The sequence below is a fragment of the Conger conger genome, chromosome 3, assembly GCF_963514075.1.
Source record: "Conger conger chromosome 3, fConCon1.1, whole genome shotgun sequence".
Classification (NCBI taxonomy): Eukaryota; Metazoa; Chordata; class Actinopteri; order Anguilliformes; family Congridae; genus Conger; species Conger conger.
In genome coordinates, this window is record NC_083762.1 from 50,920,349 (window position 1) to 50,944,242 (window position 23,894).

A 23,894-nucleotide genomic window follows, 5' to 3' on the forward strand; every position below is an offset into this window, starting at 1 on the left:
ACCTTTTGTTGAATAAAATCATTAACTTTGAAACAAATATCAGCTTTACTCGCCTCCAATTGTGTTTGCATCAGCAAACAAGAAGCATGATGGCACCAATATGCATTCCTTGTTCGAGTCGCGTCATTTTGAGTCGTGTTTAATTACATTGCATTGGTTAGACTAAGCAGGAGACAGTCCTCCCCTGGAGTAATGCAGGGTTAAGGGCCTTGCTCAAGGGCCCAACGGATGTGCGGATCTTATTGTGGCTGCATCGGGGATTGAACCACCGACCTTGCGGGTCCCAGTCATGTACCTTAACCACTACGCTACAGGCCACCCTCGTATTCAATTTCTACGCTTGAAGAATATTCAGGCTCAAACTGTTCAGGTAAATGGTAAATGGCAGGCATTTATATAGCGCCTTTATCCAAAGCGCTGTACAATTGATGCTTCTCCATTCACCCATTCATACACACACACACACACACACACACCGACGGCGATTGGCTGCTGTGCAAGGCCCCGACCAGCTCGTCAGGAACATTTGGGGGTTAGGTGTCTTGCTCAGGGACACTTCGACACAGCCCGGGTGGGGGATCGAACCGGCAAGTAAGATATGATATGTAAGATATGAAGTATATTTCACAATATACTTCAGCAGATTTTAATATACAGTATCTGTCTCGCTCGTGACTGCGAATTGATGCTTGTATGTAATGCAGCAAGTCACGGCAAGCAACCAAGTGATGTCACGCTCCCTAGAAGCTTTGTGAACTTGCCAATAGACTGGCAGGCCTGAAGAAAAGCCTGTTCAATTGGTCTGGACCCACCGGAATTTTAATTAGACAAAACAAAAAAGGGTGACCCCCTCTGGCCTTCTGGCTGACCTTGTGCTGTGTTGGGGACCCCGAGACTAGATGATATGCATAATTTTTACACAGATTTTTTAAATTATCGGACAACCAATGGTAAATGGTTGGCATTTGTATAGCGCCTTTATCCAAAGTGCTGTTACATTTTTTTTTAATTTTCTTTTTATTATTTTTATCCGATTTTTTTCCCTTTTTCTCCCAATTTGGTAGCCAATTGGACCCCGTCTGATTCAATTAGAGCTAGTATTAGATACACCGCCCACACCCTGTCCCTCGGCGGCCAACGGGAGAGCGACATGCCTTCTTCAAGCCGTCTCGCCTACCAAGTTGTAAACGTGATTCCGAGGCGCCCGAGGTGCTTTGTTTGTGCGGCCATCTACTAACCCTGTCAAGTCCCTCCCTCTGGAGCAGCGAGCCAATTATTGCTGCTCCACGTGAGCCGAGTGCTGTACATTTTGATACTTCTCATTCACCCCTTCATACACACACTCACACATGAAGGCACCGACCAGCTTATAAGGAGCAATTGGGGGTTAGGTGTCTTGCTCAGGGACACTTCCACACACCCAGGGCGGGATCAAACCGACAACCCTCCGACTGTCAGATGACTGCTCTTACCTCCTAACACCCGACTTCATTAGGTGAACAACAACAATTTCCTCTCACTTATGTTCCACTTACTGAAAATGTACAGTCTTCCATGCATTTCTTTTTCCTTTGCCCACAAGAATGGAAAAAGACCTTGACGTATTCTTTGCTTGATATGGCATGCAGCTCAAGTGTGTAGTCCTGGTATTTTCATCAAAAATAATGTTTATTCCCCATGTTCCTCTGTTGGACACTGTTGCTAACTGATCAGACTTCGCCTTTTCCATAGCAATTTCACATTTTCTGATAGAATAACAACCAAAATGTATCTACTGCTAAATAACTACTTTTGCAATTGATTTTATCAAAAGGTAGTGTTTTAGCATTTATACTGCAGTCAATATTTGGACATTGGTAATATCTGTACTCTAGCACATTGGATTTCAGTTAATATGAATATGAGGTTCAAGGGCAGACTGCCTCCTTTTAATTTGAGGGTATTTCCATCCATATCGGGTAATCCGTGTAGGAATTGCATCCCTTTTTATACATTGCCCCAACCCTATTTTAGGGGACCAAAAGTAATTGGACAGTTGAGGTCTCAGCTGTTTCTGATTAGTCACGTGTATTCAATCGGCCTGTAGCGTAGTGGTTGAGGTAAATGACTGGGGACCCGCAAGGTCGGTGGTTCTAATCCCGGTGTAGCCACAATAAGATCCTTTGGGATGTTAGGCCCTTGAGCAAGGCCCTTAACCCTGCATCGCTCCAGGGGAGGATTGTCTCCTGCTTAGTCTAATCAACTGTACGTCGCTCTGGATAAGAGTGTTTGCCAAATGCCAATAATGTGATGTAATGCAGGTCTAAGAAAGATTTCAGTGTGTCTACGGTTCTCGTGTTTACAAGTGACAATAACAGGCTCCAAAGTCAAGCGAAAGCCTAGAAGCAAGAAGCAATGCGTCTAGGCTTTCGCTTGACTTTGGAGCCTGTTATTGTCACTTGTAAACACGAGAACCGTAATTGTGCCTATGGAAGTCAAGTAAGCCATTATGGGGCTGAGAAATAAGAACAAAGCTGTATGAGACATAGGGACACCATTAAGAAGAAAAACAGCACTGGTGGCATCATTGCCTTGCTGTGTGATGTCCAAAGAGTTTGGAGGGATTTGATTGAACTTGTGCAGATCAGATGCTTCTGTACACTAAAGAATTAATTCAGCTGCTGAGACCAGCATTGATAATGTATATCAATGAAGGCAAGGAAGCCAGTACCTGACACAGAAATACATGCCCCTTTGTACCCAGTCCCTTTGCAACTACTAAGCTCCACTGTACTCTCTTTCTTCTGAATGATGTTTGAAACTTACTGATGATTTTGGTAAGTCAATTGTTTCTGGCTGTTATATTATTATTTATCATGGCAAAGGCAATCAATAGTCTCAAATCAGGACTAGCTCCGGAAAACTTTCTTATACCTGCTCAGGAAGTAGTCTCATATCTGTTAATTGCTTATGTTCATGTTAGGGTACATTTCTTAATATTTACTTACTGAAAGCACTTTTCTTCCAATAAATATATTCTTGAGAAAAGCTAAAATTTGAAACTGTAACTGGATGCTGATTTTCACCAATTTATTTATCATTATTGTAATTTACAATGATATAACTGCATAGGTGTGTAGCAGCTATCTATACGGGACCGTTGGCAGTGTATTCGAATTTCTGACAACTGCATTGGTAATGTCTACTCATTGGTTGTGCTGTGGATTTGTGGCTCATATTTGATTTACTTCCTGTTTTGCTGCCTCCCCAGACGATGACCTCATCACCATTTTTGACAGCTCCGACCTCTCTTTTGCCATCCAGTGTAGCAGGATACTGAAACTTACACTTTTCGGTAAGCTGCAGAAAACATGCACAATTACACACTCACTTATTCACTCAGCACACATTTACATTATTTTGCAGATGTTTTTTTGATAACATGAACTCCCAACCATGCATTCTGCAAGTAAAAACATTCGAGACATACTGCGCATGCATGCATGCATGCATGCACGCACGCATGCACGCATGCACGCACACGCACACTTGAGTACTACAACATGTGGATACTCTGGCACTCAAAATGGATCAAGACTGACTTGTGCACTTGCTTTAGCATGCCACTAGGGGGCACTCCTACTCCACTACATGAGGCAATGTACATTCTTTTTATCTTCCCTTTTCCATCTACACTCACTGAGCACTTTATTAGGTAGACCTGTACACCAGCTTGTTAATGCAAATATTTAATCAGCCAAATAAATGCATAAAAGCATGCAGACATGGTCAAGAGGTTCAGCTGTTTTTCAGACCAAATGCCAGAATGGGGAAGAAGGTGATCTAAGTGACTTTGGCCATGGAATGATGGTTGGTGCCAGACAGGATAGTTTGAATATCTTGGAAAATGCTGATCTCCAGGTCTCTAGAGTGCAGGTATGATGCGAAAAACAAAAAGCATGCAGTGAGCAGCAGTTATGTAGGCAAATACTCCTTGTTAATGAGAGAGGTCAGTGGAGAAGGGCCAGACTGAAAGGTGACCGTAACAAAAAATTACCATACGTTACCACAGTGGTATGCAGAAGCGCATCTCTGAACACAAAACGCATCATAACTGTAAGTGGATAGGCTACAGCAGTAGTAGTCTAAATAAATACCTAATAAAGTGCTCGGTGAGTGTAGAGTTCAAAGATAACTGTTGGTGGGATTTAATTTTTGCGGTACATTAGTGGGAAAGTGCATACTCCTTCACTCCACTACCCCCCTCCTCTTCTCCCTGCCCCAGAAACCGATCTTTGTGGACTCCCTCTCTCCACTGTCCCATTTTCAAATTAGATAAAGAAAGCGGCTACAACTCCTCCACTCCCCGGGTGGGAAATTGTGAGAAAGGAGTCTTCTGTGAGGGACAGAAAGTGTTCCCATGCTAGGTTTAATGAGAATTATTTAATGATTAATGATAACTTCCTCATCTCAATTTATTTCTCTCCTTTTCTGCATATATTTCGATATACAGTCCCCTCCAAAAGTATTGTAACATCAAGGCCAATTCCTTTGTTTTTGCAATACACTGAATACATTGGGGGTTGAGATAAAGACGAACACGAGTCAAGAGTTCAGAATTTCAGCTTTTATTTCCTGGTATTTTCACCTAGATGTGTTAAACTACTTAGAGCATAGCGCCTTTGGTATCAGACAACCCAATTTTTAGGTGAGCAAAAGTATTGGAACAGAGAGTAGTTAAGTAACTGAAAGTAAATTGATATTTTATTTACATTACATTGACATTTTAGTAATTTAGCAAACGCTTTTAGTCCAAAGCGATTTATAAGTGCATTGGCTCTTCAACAAGTTAAACACATCAAATCCATAAATGGCAAAGCACACATGAATAGCAGTTCTAGCCAAAAAGCAATAGTCATCGTAAGTGCATTGTATGTTTTTATTTATTTATTTTTTATTAAAATCAGTCTCCTTCCGTCTCCTCTTCAGGAGGTGAAATTCATGCCCAGTTGGGTTAAGGTCTGGTGATTGACTCGGCCAGTCTAAGACCTTCCAGTCTAAAACCTTCTCCCTAATGAACTGTTTGGTGTTGGCAGTGTGTTTTAAGTCATTTTCTCGTTTGGACGCATTCCAAGTTGTACAAGCTATCCCCAATAGCCCTGATTTCTTTTTTTTCTTTTCCCAGCTTCAAAATGGCTTGCTTTTCTCCCAAAGACAGCTATGCTGGTTTATATTTTCTAACACAAATGCAGTCTTCACATACAAAATCCAAGCCTAAAACCAAGAGTTGACATTCAGAGCTATTTACTGTTTAACCAATCAATCTAACAGGACACATCTGGGCAACAAGAAACATCTGCCAGTCGCATGTTCCAATACTTTTGCGTGGTCTGATTCAAAAGGTGATATGTTCTAAGTTGTCTTGATAAATCTAGAAGTAAATATACCGGACAATAAAAGCTGAAAATCGGATCTGTCATCTCATTTACTTATTTCGACTTCTAACTCAATTATCTTCAGTGTACAGCAAGAACTAATTAATTGACCTTGCTGTTCCAATAATTTTGGAGGGGAATGTATTTGCGGCAATAGTGTTGTGTAGTTATTAGGGAATTAGGTTGATGGAGTACAATACATGCTTTGTCTCTGTGTAATTTCAGTAATGTACCGTAAACACTAATGCATCTTCTCAAAGCTAAGTCTGTTAGCCAAGTGATTAAATCAAATCAATGTTTATTTGTCAAATGCGCCGTCAACAGTACAGCAACCAGATAGGCATTTGTTATCTAGCTGGCAATGAAATGCGCATCCTTAATGCAAAATGCATCCCTGTGTAGCTAGGTGAAGGGAAAACGGTGAAACGAGAAATAATAAACCAAATTAAGTAAGGATAAGATGGACAAGAATGGAAGAGCTGCCAGAATAGGTAGGTTTAATGTTGGATATTGCACATAATTAGTTTGTTATATAGCTAGGTGCAATCTCCCACATGGGTGGAACATTAGCTAGTGTAAATGGGTCGTATAGGGCCCTATGGAATCCGCGACCGTGGAGGATTTCATGGAATTGGGACAATAACATGGAATTCTGTGTTATCATGAAATGGCACGGAATTTGACTTAATCTTCATTGCTACTTTAAAAGCACAGGCATTACATTACATAGGCCACATTAGAATGTGTTGTGACGCTACAACGCACGTTTAACTAGGGTAGGCCGCCGGTTCCAATACAGCCACCTGAAATCAGAAATCAATGAGACTTTACTTTAGCTAGCTGAGAAGAAAATGTACAAAACACTGCCATTACGAAAAGCTACAAGAAAGCTTCAAAACAGCAATTTGAGTGCAAAATTCAGGGCAGAGCAGTAGATTAGTAGCAGAGATTACTATTAGGGGTGTGAATGGTGAAGCGTTTAATCGGTTAACCAAAACTGATTTGTAAAAGGTTACAAAAAATGGATAACCGATAACCAATATTTTTTTCTGAAAGTGAAATGGTAAACGTTCATCACCAGGCGTATTATTAGGGTTCTAAACTAGCAATCGACAAGCTTCAGTCTGGCAATTTCAGGGGTTTAAAATGCAAACACCACAGGGAATTGAATTCTACAGTATTAGAGTTATTAAATAATTTCTGTAGCTGTTGGTTGACTTATGGCTTACTGTAACGTTATGTTGTTTCTTCAGGTTCACTGCGTTTATTCATTGACACGCAAATTCAAACTACCGGCGAACGTAGCTTTCCACTATGCAATACATCATTAGACATACAGTACTGTCTTGGATACCTGCATAACATTCTGTACAGAAAATAATTCAATGAAAGGTCCTAAATAAACGTACTATACATTTTACATAACATTTTAGTAATTCGGCAGAATAGTTAAAAACTAAATCAAATCAATATTTTTTTGTGACCAACCTTCGGCGTTAAAACTGCATCACTTCTCATGCAGTTCTATAAGACAATCAGCAGGGAGGTTGTTCCAAGCATGTTGGAGAACTTGCCACAGTTCTGCTGCAGACTTTGGTTGGCTCCTTGCTTCTGATCTCAGACAGCTTTGATCAAGTTTTTATGTTGAAAGTAGTCAATTGCTTACAGTAATATGTTACTTTTTAAAATTAAATACAAAAATGTCTCTGTAAAATTAAATCTTTGGAAATCTCAAATGTGTTATTCTATAACTAACACACACAAAAAAATTAACATATATATATATATATATATATATATATATATATATATATATATATATATATATATATATATAATGAAGTCTAGGGTGCCTAAGACTTCTGCACAGTACTGTATGTTGCATGAAATATTACAATACGCTGTTCAATCAATCCACAAGCTACAGTCATACAAACAAGCAATCTGCCGCCATTTCAGAGGGTTAAGAATGTAAACACCGCATGGAATTGAATTCTACAGTTATGCTACAGTTATCAAATAATTTCTGTGTGTTTTAAATCTGTAGCGGTTAGTTCATTATTGGCTTATTCTGTGGCGTTTCATCATCTGTGTGTATTTGTTGACACAAATTCAAACTGCTGGAAAACTGAACTTCGCTATGCGGTATCTACATAAAAAATAACCCAATCCATTATCATTAGTTTATTCATCCATCGGATATCGAAAGCAAAAATTCCCTGCTTTCAGCGAAAAATGGACACGTTAATCTCACCACCATGATTGTCCCGCACCATATAAAATGCATTGGCATATAAAGTTTACCGTTACAAAAAAATATATAAAATTGTACAGACACATGTATTGGCATGAAAGTAAAATCATTAGACCAGTCGCATGTCGTAAAATAGACTGGACCTGAAAAGATACATGCAACGACCACATTAAATCCTCGACTCACAAAAAGAACAACAACAAAATAACCCAAACTTCAGTGCAGACAACACTCACCATTAGCCTGAAATTATCTGATGTAAGGAGAGAATTCGTTAAGGATTTTGTCGCCATGTGTGCAGAGGCCAATATCCCATTACAGAAATTGCGAAAAATCTGCCCATTTATGATGAAGTACTGTTGGCAGGGGGAAGCATTGCCCAAAAGGAATCCTCACAACTGCAGATTAATTTACCCAGGGTGTTCGAGCAACACATGGAGCAGTTGCTGCTCAAAATCCGAGGCAAACGAATGTCCGTTGTTGACGAAACGACAGACAGCAGAGACTGCAGTGTTCTGTACATCGTCATCGGTAAGTTTTCTATTCAGACTTCTGTAACGTGCATTTCACAATTACTGTGTTGCACTCAAGATTGAAGTAATGTTGGTCAAAATAAATGTACTTATTTTAAAAATACTTTAGACTAGGCTACTGTATAATGTAACGCATAGTATCACATGATCAATGAATACTTATTGGTGGTCGTGATATAATGATTTTTTTGTGTAATGTACAGTACTGTGCAAAGGTTTTAGGCAGGTGTGGAAAAATGCTGTAAAGTAAGAATGCTTTCAAAAATAGAAATGTTAATAGTTAATTTTTTTATCAATTAATAAAATGCAAAGTGAGTGAACAGAAGAAAAATCTCAATCAAATCAATATTAGGTGTGACTACCCTTTGCTTTCAAACCAGTCACAATTCTTCTCGGTACACTTGCACAAAGTCAGGGATTTTGTAGGCATATGTAGGTGTGTGATTAACCAATTATACTAAGCAGGAGCTAATGCTCATCAATTTAATATGTAGGTTGAAACATATTAAACTGGACATACACATTACCTAAAACAGAAACAGCTGTGTAGGAGGGTTAAAACTGGGTGAGGAACAGCCAAACTCTGCTTCCAAGGTGAGGTTGCTGAAGACAGTTTAATGTCAGAAGTCATACACCATGGCAAGACTGAGCACCGCAGCAAGACACAAGGTAGTTATACTGCATCAGCAAGGTCTCTCCCAAGCAGAAATGTCAAGGCAGACAGGGGTTTCCAGATGTGCTGTCCAAGCTCTTATTTTTCAGCATTTTTTCACACCTGCCTAAAACCTTTGCACAGTACCGTATAGTATCACACGTAGGCTATAGTATCACGTGATTAGTAATACAAATTATTTTTAGTATTATGAATATTATTATTAGCTTACTAGTGTTTGCAGTACAGTTCATAATAAAGGCATACGCCGCCCCATAGCAGTTTCAGCTTTCAACATCATGGAGGACCTTGAGTCCTACCTGGGTACAGTGCATCCGGAAAGTATTCACAGCGCTTCACTTTCCCCACATTTTGTTATGTTACAGCCTTATTCTAAAATGGAATAAATTAATTTTTTTCCTCAAAATTCTACACACAACACCCCATAATGACAACATGAAAGAAGTTTTTTTTGAAATTTTTGCAAATTTATTAAAAATAGAAAACTAAGAAATCACATGTACATAAGTATTCACAGCCTTTGCCATGAAGCTCAAAATTGAGCTCAGGTACATCCTGTTTCCACTGATCAACCTTGAGATGTTTCTACAGCTTAATTGGAGTCCACCTGTGGTAAATTCAGTTGATTGGACATGATTTGGAAAGGTACACACCTGTCTATATAAGGTCCCACAGTTGACAGTGCATGTCGGAGCACAAACCAAGCATGAAGTCAAAGGAGTTGTCTGTAGACCTTGTAGGCACAAATCTGGGGAAGGGTACAGAAAAATGTCTGCTGCTTTGAAGGTCCCAATGAGCACAGTGGCCTCCATCATCCGTAAATGGAAGAAGTTCGGAACCACCAGGACTCTTCCTAGAGCTGGCCGCCCGTCTAAACTGAGCAATCGGGGGAGAAGGGCCTTAGTCAGGGAGTTGACCAAGAACCCGATGGTCACTCTGTCAGAGCTCCAGCGTTCCTCTATGGAGAGAGGAGAACCTTCCAGAAGGACAACCATCTCTGCAGCAATCCACCAATCTGGCCTGTATGGTAGAGTGGCCAAACGGAAGCCACTCCTTAGTAAAAGGCACATGGCAGCCCGCCTGGAGTTTGCCAAAAGGCACCTGAAGGACTCTCAGACCATGAGAAACAAAATTCTCTGGTCTGATGAGACAAAGATTGAACTCTTTGGCATGAAATACCTCCCTACAGTGAAGCATGGTGGTGGCAGCATCATGCTGTGGGGATGTTTTTCAACGGCAGGAACTGGGAGACTAGTCAGAATTGAGGGAACGATGAATGCGGCAATGTACAGAGACATCCTGGATGAAAACCTGCTCCAGAGCGCTCTTGACCTCAGACTGGGGCGAAGGCTCATCTTTCAGCAGGACAACGACCCTAAGCACACAGCCAAGATATCAAAGGAGTGGCTTCAGGAAAACTCTGTGAATGTCCTTGAGTGGCCCAGCCAGAGCCCAGACTTGAATCCGATTGAACATCTCTGGAGAGATCTGAAAATGGCTGTGCACCGACACTCCCCATCCAACCTGATGGAGTTTGAGAGGTGCTGCAAAGAGGAATGGGCGAAACTGCCCAAAGATAGGTGTGCCAAGCTTGTGGCATCATATTCAAAAAGACTTGAGGCTGTAATTGCTGCCAAAGGTGCATCAACAAAGTATTGAGCAAAGTCTGTGAATACTTATGTACATGTGATTTCTTCGTTTTTTATTTTTAATAAATCAGCAAAAATTTCTAAAACGTCCTTCATGTTGTCATTATGGGGTGTTGTGTGTAGAATTTTGAGGAAAAAAATGAATTTATTCCATTTTGGAATAAGGCTGTAACATAACAAAATGTGGGAAAAGTGAAGCGCTGTGAATACTTTCTGGTTGCACTGTATGCGGGTCTACACTGACAGCATCCTTGACCAACTTAGCATGAGGGTGATGTCTGTCCTGCCTAGGAGGTGTACAGGTAGACTGTTTGACCCCAGACAAGCCCCTGCCATGGAGAAGCAAATTGGGCACTATACAAAGCTGCAACCTCTTGCTCATCCTTCAGCTGAGCTCAGTGAGCAGTGGCTGATGTACCAGCAGTGTGTGAGAAAAGAGAAGCCCCCAGCCGATCTTGACCTTTGTGGCTTCTGGAACTGAATTGAACAAATAAAAACTGCATTGAATTGCACTCTGCACTGTTTACAGATGTATGGTTATTAAAGTTTATTAAAAACATATTTTTGTTAAATCCATAGGAAAAAAACATAAAATCCGAAAACAGGAAAATTCAAATTCGAAAACAGGAAATGATTAAACTGATTTCATAGGGCCCTAGACGTAGTCCTACAGGTAGACAATGTTAGACTAATGTTTGGTCATACTAGCTCTAGGCAAAAATCTGCATTTTCAAGCACTTCTTTTTTTTATCTTTGCAATCGTAGCCCAGCTACTGTCACTTCTGCCAACTATTCAGTAACATTATCGGTTAGCTTTCTTTAATGGCAGATTCTCTTTCAGTATATTATCAATTGAAGGCCAAACAATACCTTCATTTTTCAATGTTTCCAGTTTTATGTTTCTATTTAACGATATAGACTCAGTGAGCACTTTTAGGTATTTATTAGACTTATTTTTTAGACTTCTGCTGCTGTAGCCTGTCCACTTAGTTATGAGGCGTTGTGTGTTCAGATGTGCTCTTCTGCATACCACTGTTGTTATGTGTGGTTATTTGCGTTACTGTCACCTTTCTGCCAGCTATGACCAGTCTGGCCATTCTCCTCGGACGTCTCATTAACAAAACGTTTCTGTCTGCAGAACTGCTGCATTTTCTTGTTCTTTTCTTTTTTGGTCGCGCACCATTCTTTGCAAACTCTAGAGACTAGTGTGCTTGAAAATACCAGGACGTCAGCAGTTTCTGAGATACTCGACCACCCTGTCTGCCACCAACAATTATTCCATGGTCAAAATCACTTAAATCACATCCCCATTCTGATGTTTGATGTGAACATTAACTGAAGCTCCTAGCCCGTATCTGCATGATTGTATGCATTGCACTGCTGCCACACAGTTGACTGATTAGATAATCTCGTGAATAAGTATGTGTACTGAAGTAAAAATGTTCCTAATAAAGTGGTAGGAGCATGTATGATTGCATCAAGCCAAATCTTGATGCAAATTAGATACTGGATTATACTTCCAAAAACCATCTTCTGGTAACGTTCATTCATTAAAAGCAGATGACTGATAGGACTATTGTGGGAATTGTGGATATTTTGCTAAGATGTTTTGTGAATAATGAATTGATTTCTTTTTCATTATTAGCGAAAATAGAATTTCCTGAAAATTTGTATCCGTAGTTGTATCAGATTGTATGAGTGTGTGTCGCAGTGTGGAGTTCTGCATATTTTTTCGTCATCATTGATTGCGTTTGGTGAAGCACTGGTCTTGACACCACAATTGGACTCTTCCTGCCTGAACCCTTGAGCGCACACTGCATTTACACCCCACCCCAATTATTCCAGGGTAAAGCAATACATTACATTACATTAATGGCATTCGGCAGATGCTATTATCCAGAGTGATGTACAACAAAGTGCAAAGTGCATACCCATAACCATGGATAAGTGCGCTGAAAGACCCTAGAGAAAAGTACAATTTCAACTGCTACCTGCACCACAGAGGTACCAGAGCATTATGGGATTTATTTATTTTGATCGTAATACCGCAAAAAGCAAATGTATGAACAAACCGCTTACCTAGTCAAACAAAACTAGCAATGGTATCCTCCTAATACACAAGTAAATATCACCGGTAAAGACAACAATTAAGGTTTACAGGGTGGTAGGGAGGGACAGGGAGAGGTGCAGCTTGAAGAGGTGCAGCTTCAGTCTGTGCTTGAAGACTCCCCGTGGAGTTCGTTCCACCACCGTGGAGCCAGAACAGACAGTAGTCTTGAGCGGAAGGTGGAAAGCAAAACATGGAAAGTGCCATGGAAAAGCTGTCACAAAGATCAATCCACCACAGTGTGGGGGTTGTTCTGTTTTCGCAGAGGCAAGCAAAATGAAGAATGATTACTAGACGCATAATTCGCCCCACAATAATTTTTTTGGAGATCATTTCAAAACGGTAAAGTATTCCCATAGCTGACTTGCAGTCCCTCTGTTTATATCTCATTTGTACCCATTCCCCATGTGAAATAGTCTTCCACTGTGCACCAGCTGTAAATTATAACCAGTCAAAAGTATTAAAGCCACATATAGCCTGGTCTTGTGATTCACTTCTTCCCAGGTTACCCATGACCTCACTTCCTCACCTCAGCATAATCTGATACACATGGAAACGTGTTTTTCTCAGGAATACATCTCTGCTTATGTTCTGTGACTAGATTCTCAAATTCTGTAGTCTTGAGACGTTCTGAGTGGAATGCTTTTGTTAAGTTTTGCCAAAGTCATTTTGAATCCAAGTCAAGTGTCAAGTCTTGCTGGACAAGTCAAGTCTCGAGTCTTATAGGGAATGTGCAACTCAGGTCTCAAGTCAAGGTCACGCTTTTTAAAATTTCAGAGTTGAGAAATTACTGCAGCGTAGGAGTACTTAAAATTAGTGAGGCACACTAACGAAATGTATTAATTTATCAACATTTAAAGTTATCAGTATCAGGAATCTTCACAATTTGCTGTCAATGTTAACTTTATAGGGTAGGAAATTCCTTTTTGGATTCCTTTACAACATTAGCTGCAGAAAATAAGTCTAAAGGCTGTTTTCAAAAACACTAATGTTGGGAAAATTCTTCTCCCTTTTCTGGAATCGAATTGGAACCAGCGAAGTTAACACACTGATGACCAATTTTCAATTGTAGAGCTGTATTACGATTCACAAAGAAAGATTCATGAGGGATGTCTGACAAGCCTTCCGTCTGAATCTCAACAAGCTAACCACAAGTGCATGTGTGCGGGCGTACGTTTGTGTGTGGATGTATATTGAAAAATGAAGGTAAACCAAAAACAACAGAATAAGAGTAAGAATAAGAGTGATTCTTGCCTACATAGCATCCTGCTCTGCTGGGATTTCTGTGCTTTTAACGTAATCAGAAATGCATGCCGTTAAAATCTTTTTGTGTCAAAATACCTATTCATATTAATAAATTAAAATGTTTTAATACTCATACATGGCCTCCATTTTGGATATTTGATTATTTGAATAGTTTGTAAACAAAGTGAAACAAACACAGAGCTCACTGCTCATGTTAGCTATCATGATGACTTCTTCATATTTTTTATAGGGTTGTTGCAGAGAGACCGTTTATTTTAGAATTACACTGGTTAGACTATTTGGATAGCTAGCTACTGTAGTTAGCTTGTTTGTTTGGCTTCCGAAGCAACTGATTAATCATGTTTGCTAGCTAAGTCGTATCCCTGTGGGGAATCTAAATACCACCCTTGCTTTGTGGGTTTTTAGATGTCCAATAAAGTTTGTCATGCATCCTCCATCTGAGAATCTTAGTCCATCATGTCTTGTATACGACTAAGTTTTATCATGCAATCACTTGGGGTATATCCTTATGGATATACGCTCTAAAATGATTATGGCTGCATACAGTCGCACAGACGCAGGCAACCTACATGCATGCACACGCGTACCATGGTGGCAATTTAAGTGGCAGCGCTCATACAGCTTTGTTATCAACTAGGAAAAGAATAGCCAAAAATATAGTACAAGTCCCAATTAAACTGAGTCAATTCAGCCAGGTCCGAGTCAATTCAGTGAAGTCGCAAGGAATTTTTTGCCTTGAGTCGAAGTCGTAGACTTGAGTCTCCCACAATAACATGGTATATCACGTATTTATTGTACAGGCTGGCATCTCACATGAGTTAGAAAAATCTGGTTTGAATTACTGCACAGTTTTTGCATGCACTTCTAACTTTCCAGAAAGCACCCCTAAACACCCCCACCTTCTTTCCTCAGCCTCTCCTTCTCCCCTGGCAGATGATGTCATTTCCTGCCCTGTCTCTACTTTACTCTGTTCTCAATTATGACCCACACTGTTCCTGTTACTATTAGAAGAAGCAATGTAAAAATAAAAAAAAAATTAAAAAAAAGCCTAGGAAAAATATATCTTAAAAAAAGAGGGCCGGCACGTGTTGACCTCACGTGGGCTTGGCCTGCAGAGGCACGTGTGATCCGGCTTGGTCCTGCCTCCTCACAGGAAGCACCCTGCTACAGAAATTGAGGGGGGGGGGGGGGGGGGGTCGAGGATTTTACTGCCAGCTGGTTTTTCATTCTGCCCTGTGTCTTGGTCCCAGGGGCAACTGTTCATTGTTATGCTGAAAAGGGGGTCACTGCTTTTGGCAAGGCCTTGTTCCAGGAACTGACAGTCCTATGAAATGTCCTGATTAAAAATAAAAAAAATTATCCTTTATTTTTCTAGGGAGGTCCCATTGATATACAATTTCTATTTTAAGGAAGGTGCATTCCAGAGCATTGTTGACTTCAGATAAATGTTAAACAATGTAGAATAGTCTACATTTGACAAGTGGAAATTCATATTGAAATCAGTGTCAAAAATGTCTTCTATTATGACTGCCATCTCATCGGGTGTGGAGTGAGATAGCGTTGCTGTTGTCATGATTAAGCCAGGTTTAATTTTAGTAAGAGCCAATGTAATGCTGCGTTTGTCACTATACTGAAGTAACTTCTAGTTCTATGTATTCCAGCTCTAGGTTGCTCTCTTACATTTAGTGCTTAATTGATACTACACTTACCTGCACTGGTCTGTGAAGCCAGGTCTGACACTGTTGCTGAAAATAACTTTTCTCGCTGTAAATCTTTTTAAATAAAATTTGCAAAATGAAAGTAATTGAATGCAATGATTACCTATGTTTAGTTGCATATTACTATCAGTTTTGAATGGTTTATCTTTGGGTTAAATTGGGTTGTACAGATTGCAGGAAAGCCAGTAAACTGAATGTTGCAATCATGAGTAGTACAGCATCAGGCCTGGTAGAGCCTCTTTCTAGAGACTGTTTGGATGTGTGACGTCCATCTATGAGTATGACCACAGTGAACACATCCCAGATCTCTCCTCCCTCCCATTCAGATTGCATCAGTTGGCTCCAAAAAGTTTTTTTACACCATTTTTTCCACTTTGATGTGAATGGTGTCTAGGATTAGTGGAAGCTCTGCTGCATTTTTCCAGATGATGTTGATAATTTATTTATCGCTTTTCAGAACATGGTGCTCAAAGCCCTTCTCAAAATGATAGAAGAAAGAAATTACCCCAAGTACCACTAGGTAAAATTTGTTCAACAAAGCATAGACCTATATTGAAAAGGAGAATATTGAAATCCATCCATTATCTGAACCCGCTTATCCTGAACAGGGTCGCAAGGGGGCTGGAGCCCTTCCCAGCATACATTGGGCGAAAGACAGGAATACACCCTGGACAGGTCGCCAGTCCATCGCAGGGCACACACCATTCACTCACACACTCATACCTATGGGCAATTTAGACTCTCCAATCAGCCTAACCTGCATGTCTTTGGACTGTGGGAGGAAACCGGAGTACCCGGAGGAAACCCACGCAGACACAGGGAGAACATGCAAACTCCGCACAGAGAGGCCCCGGCCGACGGGGATTCAAACCCAGAATATTGAAATACACCATGAAATACAATTAATAATAACATCAGATGAAAAACTAATTCACACAACACACAACTGAAAGTGACTTAAAGCTTTCAACTGTCTAATGTTAACAAGGTGTGAATTCCAGAGCTTGGCAGCCCTCACAAAGAATGATCACCTTTTGATTTTAACATCCATCCATCCATTATCACCCGCTTATCCAGTTGGGTCACGGTGGCAGTAGGCTGAGCAGGGTATTCCAGGCGTCCATCTCCCCAGTGACGCATTCCAGCTCCTCCTGGGGGATCCCGAGGCGTATAATCTATATAATCTCTCCAGCGGGTTCTGGATCTACCTCAGGGTCTCCGAATGGACGTGCCCGGAATGAGATGCTCCTTTGCGTCAAAATTAGCCAATTGAGGTGAGGTGTAGATCGACCGGTAAATCGAGAGCTTTGCCTTTCGGCTCAGCTCCCTCTTCACCACGACAGTCCGGCACAATGCCCGCATTACTGCTGAGGCTGCACCGATCCACCTGTCGATCTCACGCTCCCTTTTTCCCTCACTTGTGAAGACCCCGAGATACTTGACCTCCTTCACTTGGGCAGTAGCTCATTCCGGCAGAGAACCATGGCCTCGGACTTGGAGGTGCTGACTCTCATTCTGGCCGCTTCACACACGGCTGCAAACTGCTCCAGTGCGTGCTAAAGGTCACGGCCCAATGAAGCCAGCAGAACCACGTCATCTGCAAAAAGCAGAGATGCAATTCTGATGTCACCAAACTGGACACTCGCTTCAGGAGATCCCCCGGGCCAGCCAAGCCCAAAAGGCCTCCTTCTTCAGTTTGACGGCCTCCCTCACGAGGGTTATAGGGTTGCCGCCATGACACGCACCTATGACCTTCAGTTGACAGCTCTGCTGAGTGTGCAAGACATACGGCTGCAGAGCTGACGATATGACCACAAAGTCGATCATCGATCTAAGGTGCCTAAGGTGCTCTGGTACCTAGTACACTTATGAGCCACCCTATGCTCGAACATGGTGTTCGTTATGGACAATCCATGGCCAGCACATAAGTCCAATAACAAGGCACCACTTGGGTTAAGATCAGGCAGGCTGTTCCTCCCAATCACCCCGTTCCAGGTTTCTCCATCATTGCCCACGTGACTGTTGAAGTCACCCAGCAGAACTATGGAGTCCCTGGGCGGCACCCTTTCCAGGATGCTCCCCAGTGACTCCAAGAAGGCCGGATGTACTCTGAACTGCCGCTTGGTGCATAAGCACAAACGACAGTCAGAGCTTTACCCCCAGCGACACGTAGTCGCAAAGAGGCGACCCTCTCGTTCCCCGGGTGAATCTCCAACACAGTGGTGCTCAGCCAGTGGCTTGTGAGTATCTCCACACCCACCCGGCGCCTCTCACCCTGGGCAACTCCGGAACAGAATAGAGTCCAGCCCCTCTCCAGGGGTTTGGTCCGGAGGTGTGCGTGGAGGTGAGCCCAACTATATCTAGTTGGTACCACTCCGCCTCCCGAACGAGCTCCAGTTCCTTCCCTGCCTGAGAGGTGACATTTCATGTCCCCAGAGCCAGTCTGCGACGCCGGGGATCAGCACGCCCGGATCCCTGCCTTTGCCCACCGCCTATTTTGCAAAGCACCCGACTCCAATCCCGGCCCCTGCAGGTGTTGAGCCCACGGGGCGGCGACCCCACGTTCCCAATTCAGGCTGTGCCCATGGGATAAGGCCCGGCCACCGACGAGCTCCCCTCCCGGGTCTGGCTCCAGGAGGGAGCCCTGGTTTCCCTTTCCCGGGCGAGGTACCTGGGTACTTGTGTGGCTATGTCATGGAGTCTTTGAATTTTAACGTACAGTATTTTTCACATTGACATTTTGAGTTTCTCAATTGTATAGTTTATTTTTTTGTCTGCATTGTCAGTGAGGGGTGCTGATACTTCTGGAGCACACTATATATTAGGCCTGCACGATATGAGAAAAATAAGCGATTACGTGGTTAAATATTCCGATGGCAATAACGTGTATGACGATATAACAAATATTGAAGTGTCATTCATGTGCTTGTCTAATCAGCCAATCGTGTGAGTTTTTCTGTAACTGCTGATCTCATGCACAATAGTCTCTAGAGCAGTGGTTCTTAACCTTATTGGAGGTACTGAACCCTGCAAGCTTCATCGGTGCATTCACCGAACCCTTCGTAATTGGAAAAATTTAATATGATTTCTTCAAAACATAGGTATATATTTTATTGGAAAATAAAATATATACCTATGCTTTTATCGAACCCCCTGGGGTTCGATCAAACCCAGGTTAAGAGTTTACTCAGAACGGTGTGGAAAAACAAAAAACAGTGAGAGGCAGTTTTGCGGATGGAAACACCTGGTTGATGACTAGTGCAAGAAAGGCTGTGCTAACTCAGATAACCACTCTGTACAATTGTGGTGATCAGAACCGCTTAACATGTCGAACCTTGATGTGGACGGGCTATAACAGCGGAAGACCACATTGGGTTCCACTTCTGTCAGCCAAGAACAGAAAGCTGAGGCTGCAGAGGGCTCTCCAAAACTGGACAGTGGAAGACTGGAAAGTGTAACCCAGTCTGAGGAATCTCCATTTCTGCTGAGGCATACAGATGGTAGGGTCAGAATTTGGCGCCAATAGCGTGAATCCATGGACCCCGACCTGCCTTGTGTCAGCAGTCCAGGCTGGTGGCAGTGGTGTTTTTTTTGGCACACTTTGGGCTTGTTAATACCAATCAATGATCGCACTTCATGGCCACAATGTACCGATCTTCTAATGGCTACTTCCAGTGTGATAATGCACCATGTCGTAGAACAAAAGTAGTCTCAAGCTGGTTTCATGAACATGACAGTGAATTGTGTGTGTTTCAGTGGCCTGCCCAGTCACCAGATCTGAATTCAATCTAACAATTTTGAGATGTGGTAGAATGGGAGACTCACAGCATGAATGTGCAGCTAAAATCTGCTGAAATTGTGTGATGCAATCATGTCAATATGGAACAAGAATCTCAAATGAGTGTTTTTGGAATCCATGCCACACGGAATTGTGGCTGTTTTGAGAGTGAAAGGAGGCCTTACCCAGTATTCCTAATACAGTATCTGTTTCTGCTGTTCTTCATTCAAGTAATTTTGTTCATTAGGTAATATGGGTTTTATTTAAGCAAAACGGCACAAGAGGAAAAAGGAAAGAAAAAGGAAAACCAAAACCAAAAAAAAGAAGCCAAAAACCCTACACGGCCACCTGTTGCCTGGGACGCCACCTTTGGAGCCTCACGTGCCACTGTTGGTTGTCATGGTGACCATGGTGGCAGGCTAGGAGATGTCAGGTTTTTAGAAGTGTGCAAGGGCAATGCCTGGAAAGGGCTGTCAAAACATTAAGGAATCTTGATGCAATAGCAGTATTTTACGCACCCCTCTATCTACCTTTGATTCATTTTTACATCCGCTTTGGCAGAAAAACTCTAAACTGTAAAAGGATGTTTTCCACCAATTGTATTTTTGCGAGAATATTATATAAGGAAGAGAACACAGCAACCACTCCCTGGCCAACTGAAGATAATACATAACTTTGCTACTTTCCCTTTATAGTATATACAGGAGGAATTTAATTCTGTGTAATAGGCTATATCAATATTATAACATCCCTTTTTTTTTATTTATTTTTTTTAATAAATATTTTTATCCAATTTTTTCCCCTTTTTTCTCCCAATTTGGTAGCCAATTGGACCCCGTCTGATTCAATTAGAGCTAGTATTAGATACACCGCCCACACACACACCCCGTCCCTCGGCGGCCGAGAGGTGAGCGACACGCCTTCTTCAAGCTGTCTCGTCTCATCTCAAGTCGTGACCATGATTCCGAGGCGCTCGAGGTGCTTGTTTGTGCGGCGATCTACTAACCCTGCCAAGTCCCTCCCTCTGGAGCAGCGAGCCAATTATTGCTGCTCCACATGAGCTTTTTGGCTTTTTGGCAGGACCGAGAATCGAACCCCGATCCCCGGTGTGCAACTGCAGCCAACTGCAACCGCAAGTCTGCTGCGTCTTAGCCTGTTGCACCACCGCGGCTGCATCCCTTCTTTTGTAACATGCAACATAAGTTCTTAAAACGTAAGTGTCATAACGCAATCCCACATGTCTTTGTTTTTGTTCTGGATGCGTCCTAACCCAAACGTTCAGTCTTGCAACCATTTATACTCAGCTCACAATACAATGCGCTTCTCGATACTGGGTTCACGATACGATAGTCACGATATGATATCATAAATAAAACAAGATGAAAAGGTGTGAATGAGTAAACAATAATACTTATTTATTCCTTAAAATAAAATAAAATGTTCAGGACAATGTTTTTACAATGGCTTGTTACAGTGCAAGCTAAAAGTTTGGCTGGACAATTCTAACCAGTTGAACACGAACAGGGACACTGCTTCCTACACTATTTCCATCTCTAGCCTGGCCTAGGATATCGACAAGTTTTTCTTCAGGAAAATCTATATATCAACAACCTGTGGTGGCTGTGGAACTCCTATGGAAGAACGCTGTGACTCTTCACACACGGCCAAGGAGGCAACTGATGCGGGTTACCTGCAAGCCTCACTGGGTAGCTAGATTTAGTGTGCGCTTAACACTTCATATGGGGTCAGAGACCACCTTCACTCACTGTGATGTCCATATTACGCGCGTTGTCTGCAACAACAGCAATGGTGTTATTTGCCCTTTCCAACTCCCATTCTGCAACCGCTGATTTCAAGACTTTGGATGTTCACTCCGGTGTGCGATTCGCATAGCTGGCAAGTTTGCAGAACAAAACTTCCCATCTTCCAGTTGTCATTGATGATGTGAGCTGTGATGGTGATGTAGCTCTGGGTGGCACAGGACGTCCAACCGTCAGTGGTGAGGGAGATGCAGTCGCCATTCTTCAATCTCTCTGTCACGTTTTGTTTAGAGGTCGTGAGCCATGTACTTGCCATTGGATTTGGTTATCTCTTGATTGCGCACAGTAGAGCTGGTGAAAATGATTGTTTAAGTGTTGTCTGTCCTTTAGGTAGTTTCTGTGCTGGGTTCTGCTTTAATGTATCTTTGTGGTGCCATTGAAGATGGTGATTCATATTTGTGGTGTTGGACGTGGTGTACGGGATTATGGCTTTGCATAGCTTACATGCTGTGTTTGTCTTGTCAATGACTCTATTACCGTTTAATTTTAGCACTGGAAACCCAAAGAACCACCACACTAATGATTTATATCCAGGTGAAGCATCCTCAGTTTCCATCTCAGTGTCCATGTTGACTGTAAAGTTAGCCCTTCGTCTTGTGTACACATTTGGGAAATTTTGCCGAGAGGCAGTACTTCCTCTAGTGTACAAATGGTGTAATGGAAAATGAAACGCAGTTTATTTAGAGATACATTTTTCAGCACATATAGTCACGTTTTTGTATCTCAAAATTCCGTACTATATTTCGTCCCATCCCCTTCAATTGCCAATTGTGTACGAATAAGGCAGGTTTTTCATTCAATGAGTTGGGAGCAACTGTCAGGCTGTCAGTCGCTGTGTCAGTCTTCGTGTGCTCAAAATTCAAATTCAGCCTAATTCAGAGGGGAGTGAAAAATGAATGGTGAATGGATGTATATGGATTTATAACACAGCATTTAGCATATTCAGTGTTTCCCGCAGTGGTTTATAGTTAAGGCAGGCTGCCTTAGCAATAAACTTTAACTAACGTTGGATAAAAAAATGAAAATCTATTAAAAAGAGAAATAAGAAATATGAAATCTTTCATCGAATATTTGCCGGTTTAAAATAACATGTGCGATGGAGCACGTGGATCGCGGGATGGAGTAGACGCAACGAGGGAAAGCTCCGTCTTTATTTAGCTAATTTATCTATTTCAACTCGACCAAACATTTATTTTGAGTGGCAACTCCAGTTTTAACCCGACCAGGCAGCGGAACGTGGCATGAATCGAACTTTACGCAAAAAAAAAAGATGGACTAAAACACCGCTTTTTGTAACCGTGACTTCGTCTGAGTGTCTCAAAATGGCGGACAAAACAGAGCCGATTATCTCCCTCAGCGTGCTGAGAACCGAGCTGCAAGTATCACGAAAGGCAGTGCTTAGTGACATTAAATCTGAAATAGCCAATCTTCGCAAAGAGATTAAACAAGACTTCTTATCTCTCCACGAAGAAACCAAAGCAGACATATGCAGCATTCGCTCTGAGCTAGCAAGCGAGCTATCTTCGCTCCGAGCGGCACACATCGAAGTTTCCAGAGAGCAGTCGGAAATGGGCAAAACTTTGAGTGACACCATGGATCGAGTCGGAGCACTTGAAGAAACCCAGGACTCGATAGGAAAAGAATACAAAAAACTACAGGAAAAATGCATGGACCTCGAAAACCGGAGCCGGAGACAAAACCTGAGGCTGATCGGCATTGAGGAGGGAGCCGAAGCCGGGCAACCTACAAAGTTTGCCGCCGCTTTCTTCCCTGAGGTGCTGGGGGAGAACAACTTCGAGGCCCCGGTGATTATTGATCACGCACACAGATCACTGGCGCCAAAACCCAAAAGAGGAGAGACGCCTCGTGCTATGGTTATTCGCCTACATTACTATTCTGACAGGGAGACAATTCTTGGTCTGTCTAAAAGTATAGGCCGCCTAACCTACAGAGGACCCCGGTGCACATCTTCCCAGACGTGAGCCCAGAGGTGGGCAAGCTACGCGCCGCATTCAACCCGGTGAAGGCAAAGCTACGAGAAGCCAAAATAGACTACAGTCTGTATTATCCAGCCAGGTTTACACTCACCCTGAATGGCATCAGGTACTCATTCGACACTCCCAAAGTTGCTGAGGAGTTCTATAACAAGAAGAAGAAGAATCAGGATGGCTGATAAACTCTGGCAAAACACTCAGCTGGCTGGCGGCTAGCTGTTGAGCTAATAAGTTTTCAATACAAAACGCAGCCGAACGGCATGAGTTGATGCTAACACCGGGTGCCTACTATCACCAATGTTATATCAACAGTTAATATCAAATGCAGATTGCACAAGGTATGTTATTGAGTGATAAATGGATGTTATGGTGATACAAAGAGCTGAGCGGATCTAAGGATATTGTTAATCACTGTGATAAGCCTGACTGAATGATAAATGAGAGCGTAAATGCGGCAGTTTTATATGTATGTGTATGTGTGGGTGTATGTGTATGTATATATATATGTATGTATATGTGTATATATATATATGTATATGTGTATATATATATATGTGTGTGTGTGTGTGTGTGTGTGTGTATGTATATATATATATATATATATATATATTTATTTTTTTCTCTCTCCTTCTCCCCTCTCTCTTTGTCTCTATTTTCGGTGTGGACAAACTGTTATATTTGTTTCTGC

The 23,894-nt window shown here is 42.0% G+C and overlaps 1 protein-coding gene across 1 annotated transcript in view; it reads left to right on the plus strand.

The window, feature by feature from the left end:
• tfg (trafficking from ER to golgi regulator) overlaps positions 1 to 23,894 on the plus strand; it is a 79,715-nt gene that overhangs the window by 12,465 nt on the left and 43,356 nt on the right. The window contains exon 3 of the mRNA XM_061234355.1: positions 3,251 to 3,334. Coding sequence (XP_061090339.1) covers positions 3,251 to 3,334 — 84 coding nt within the window. The remainder of the gene's footprint in view (positions 1 to 3,250; positions 3,335 to 23,894) is intronic.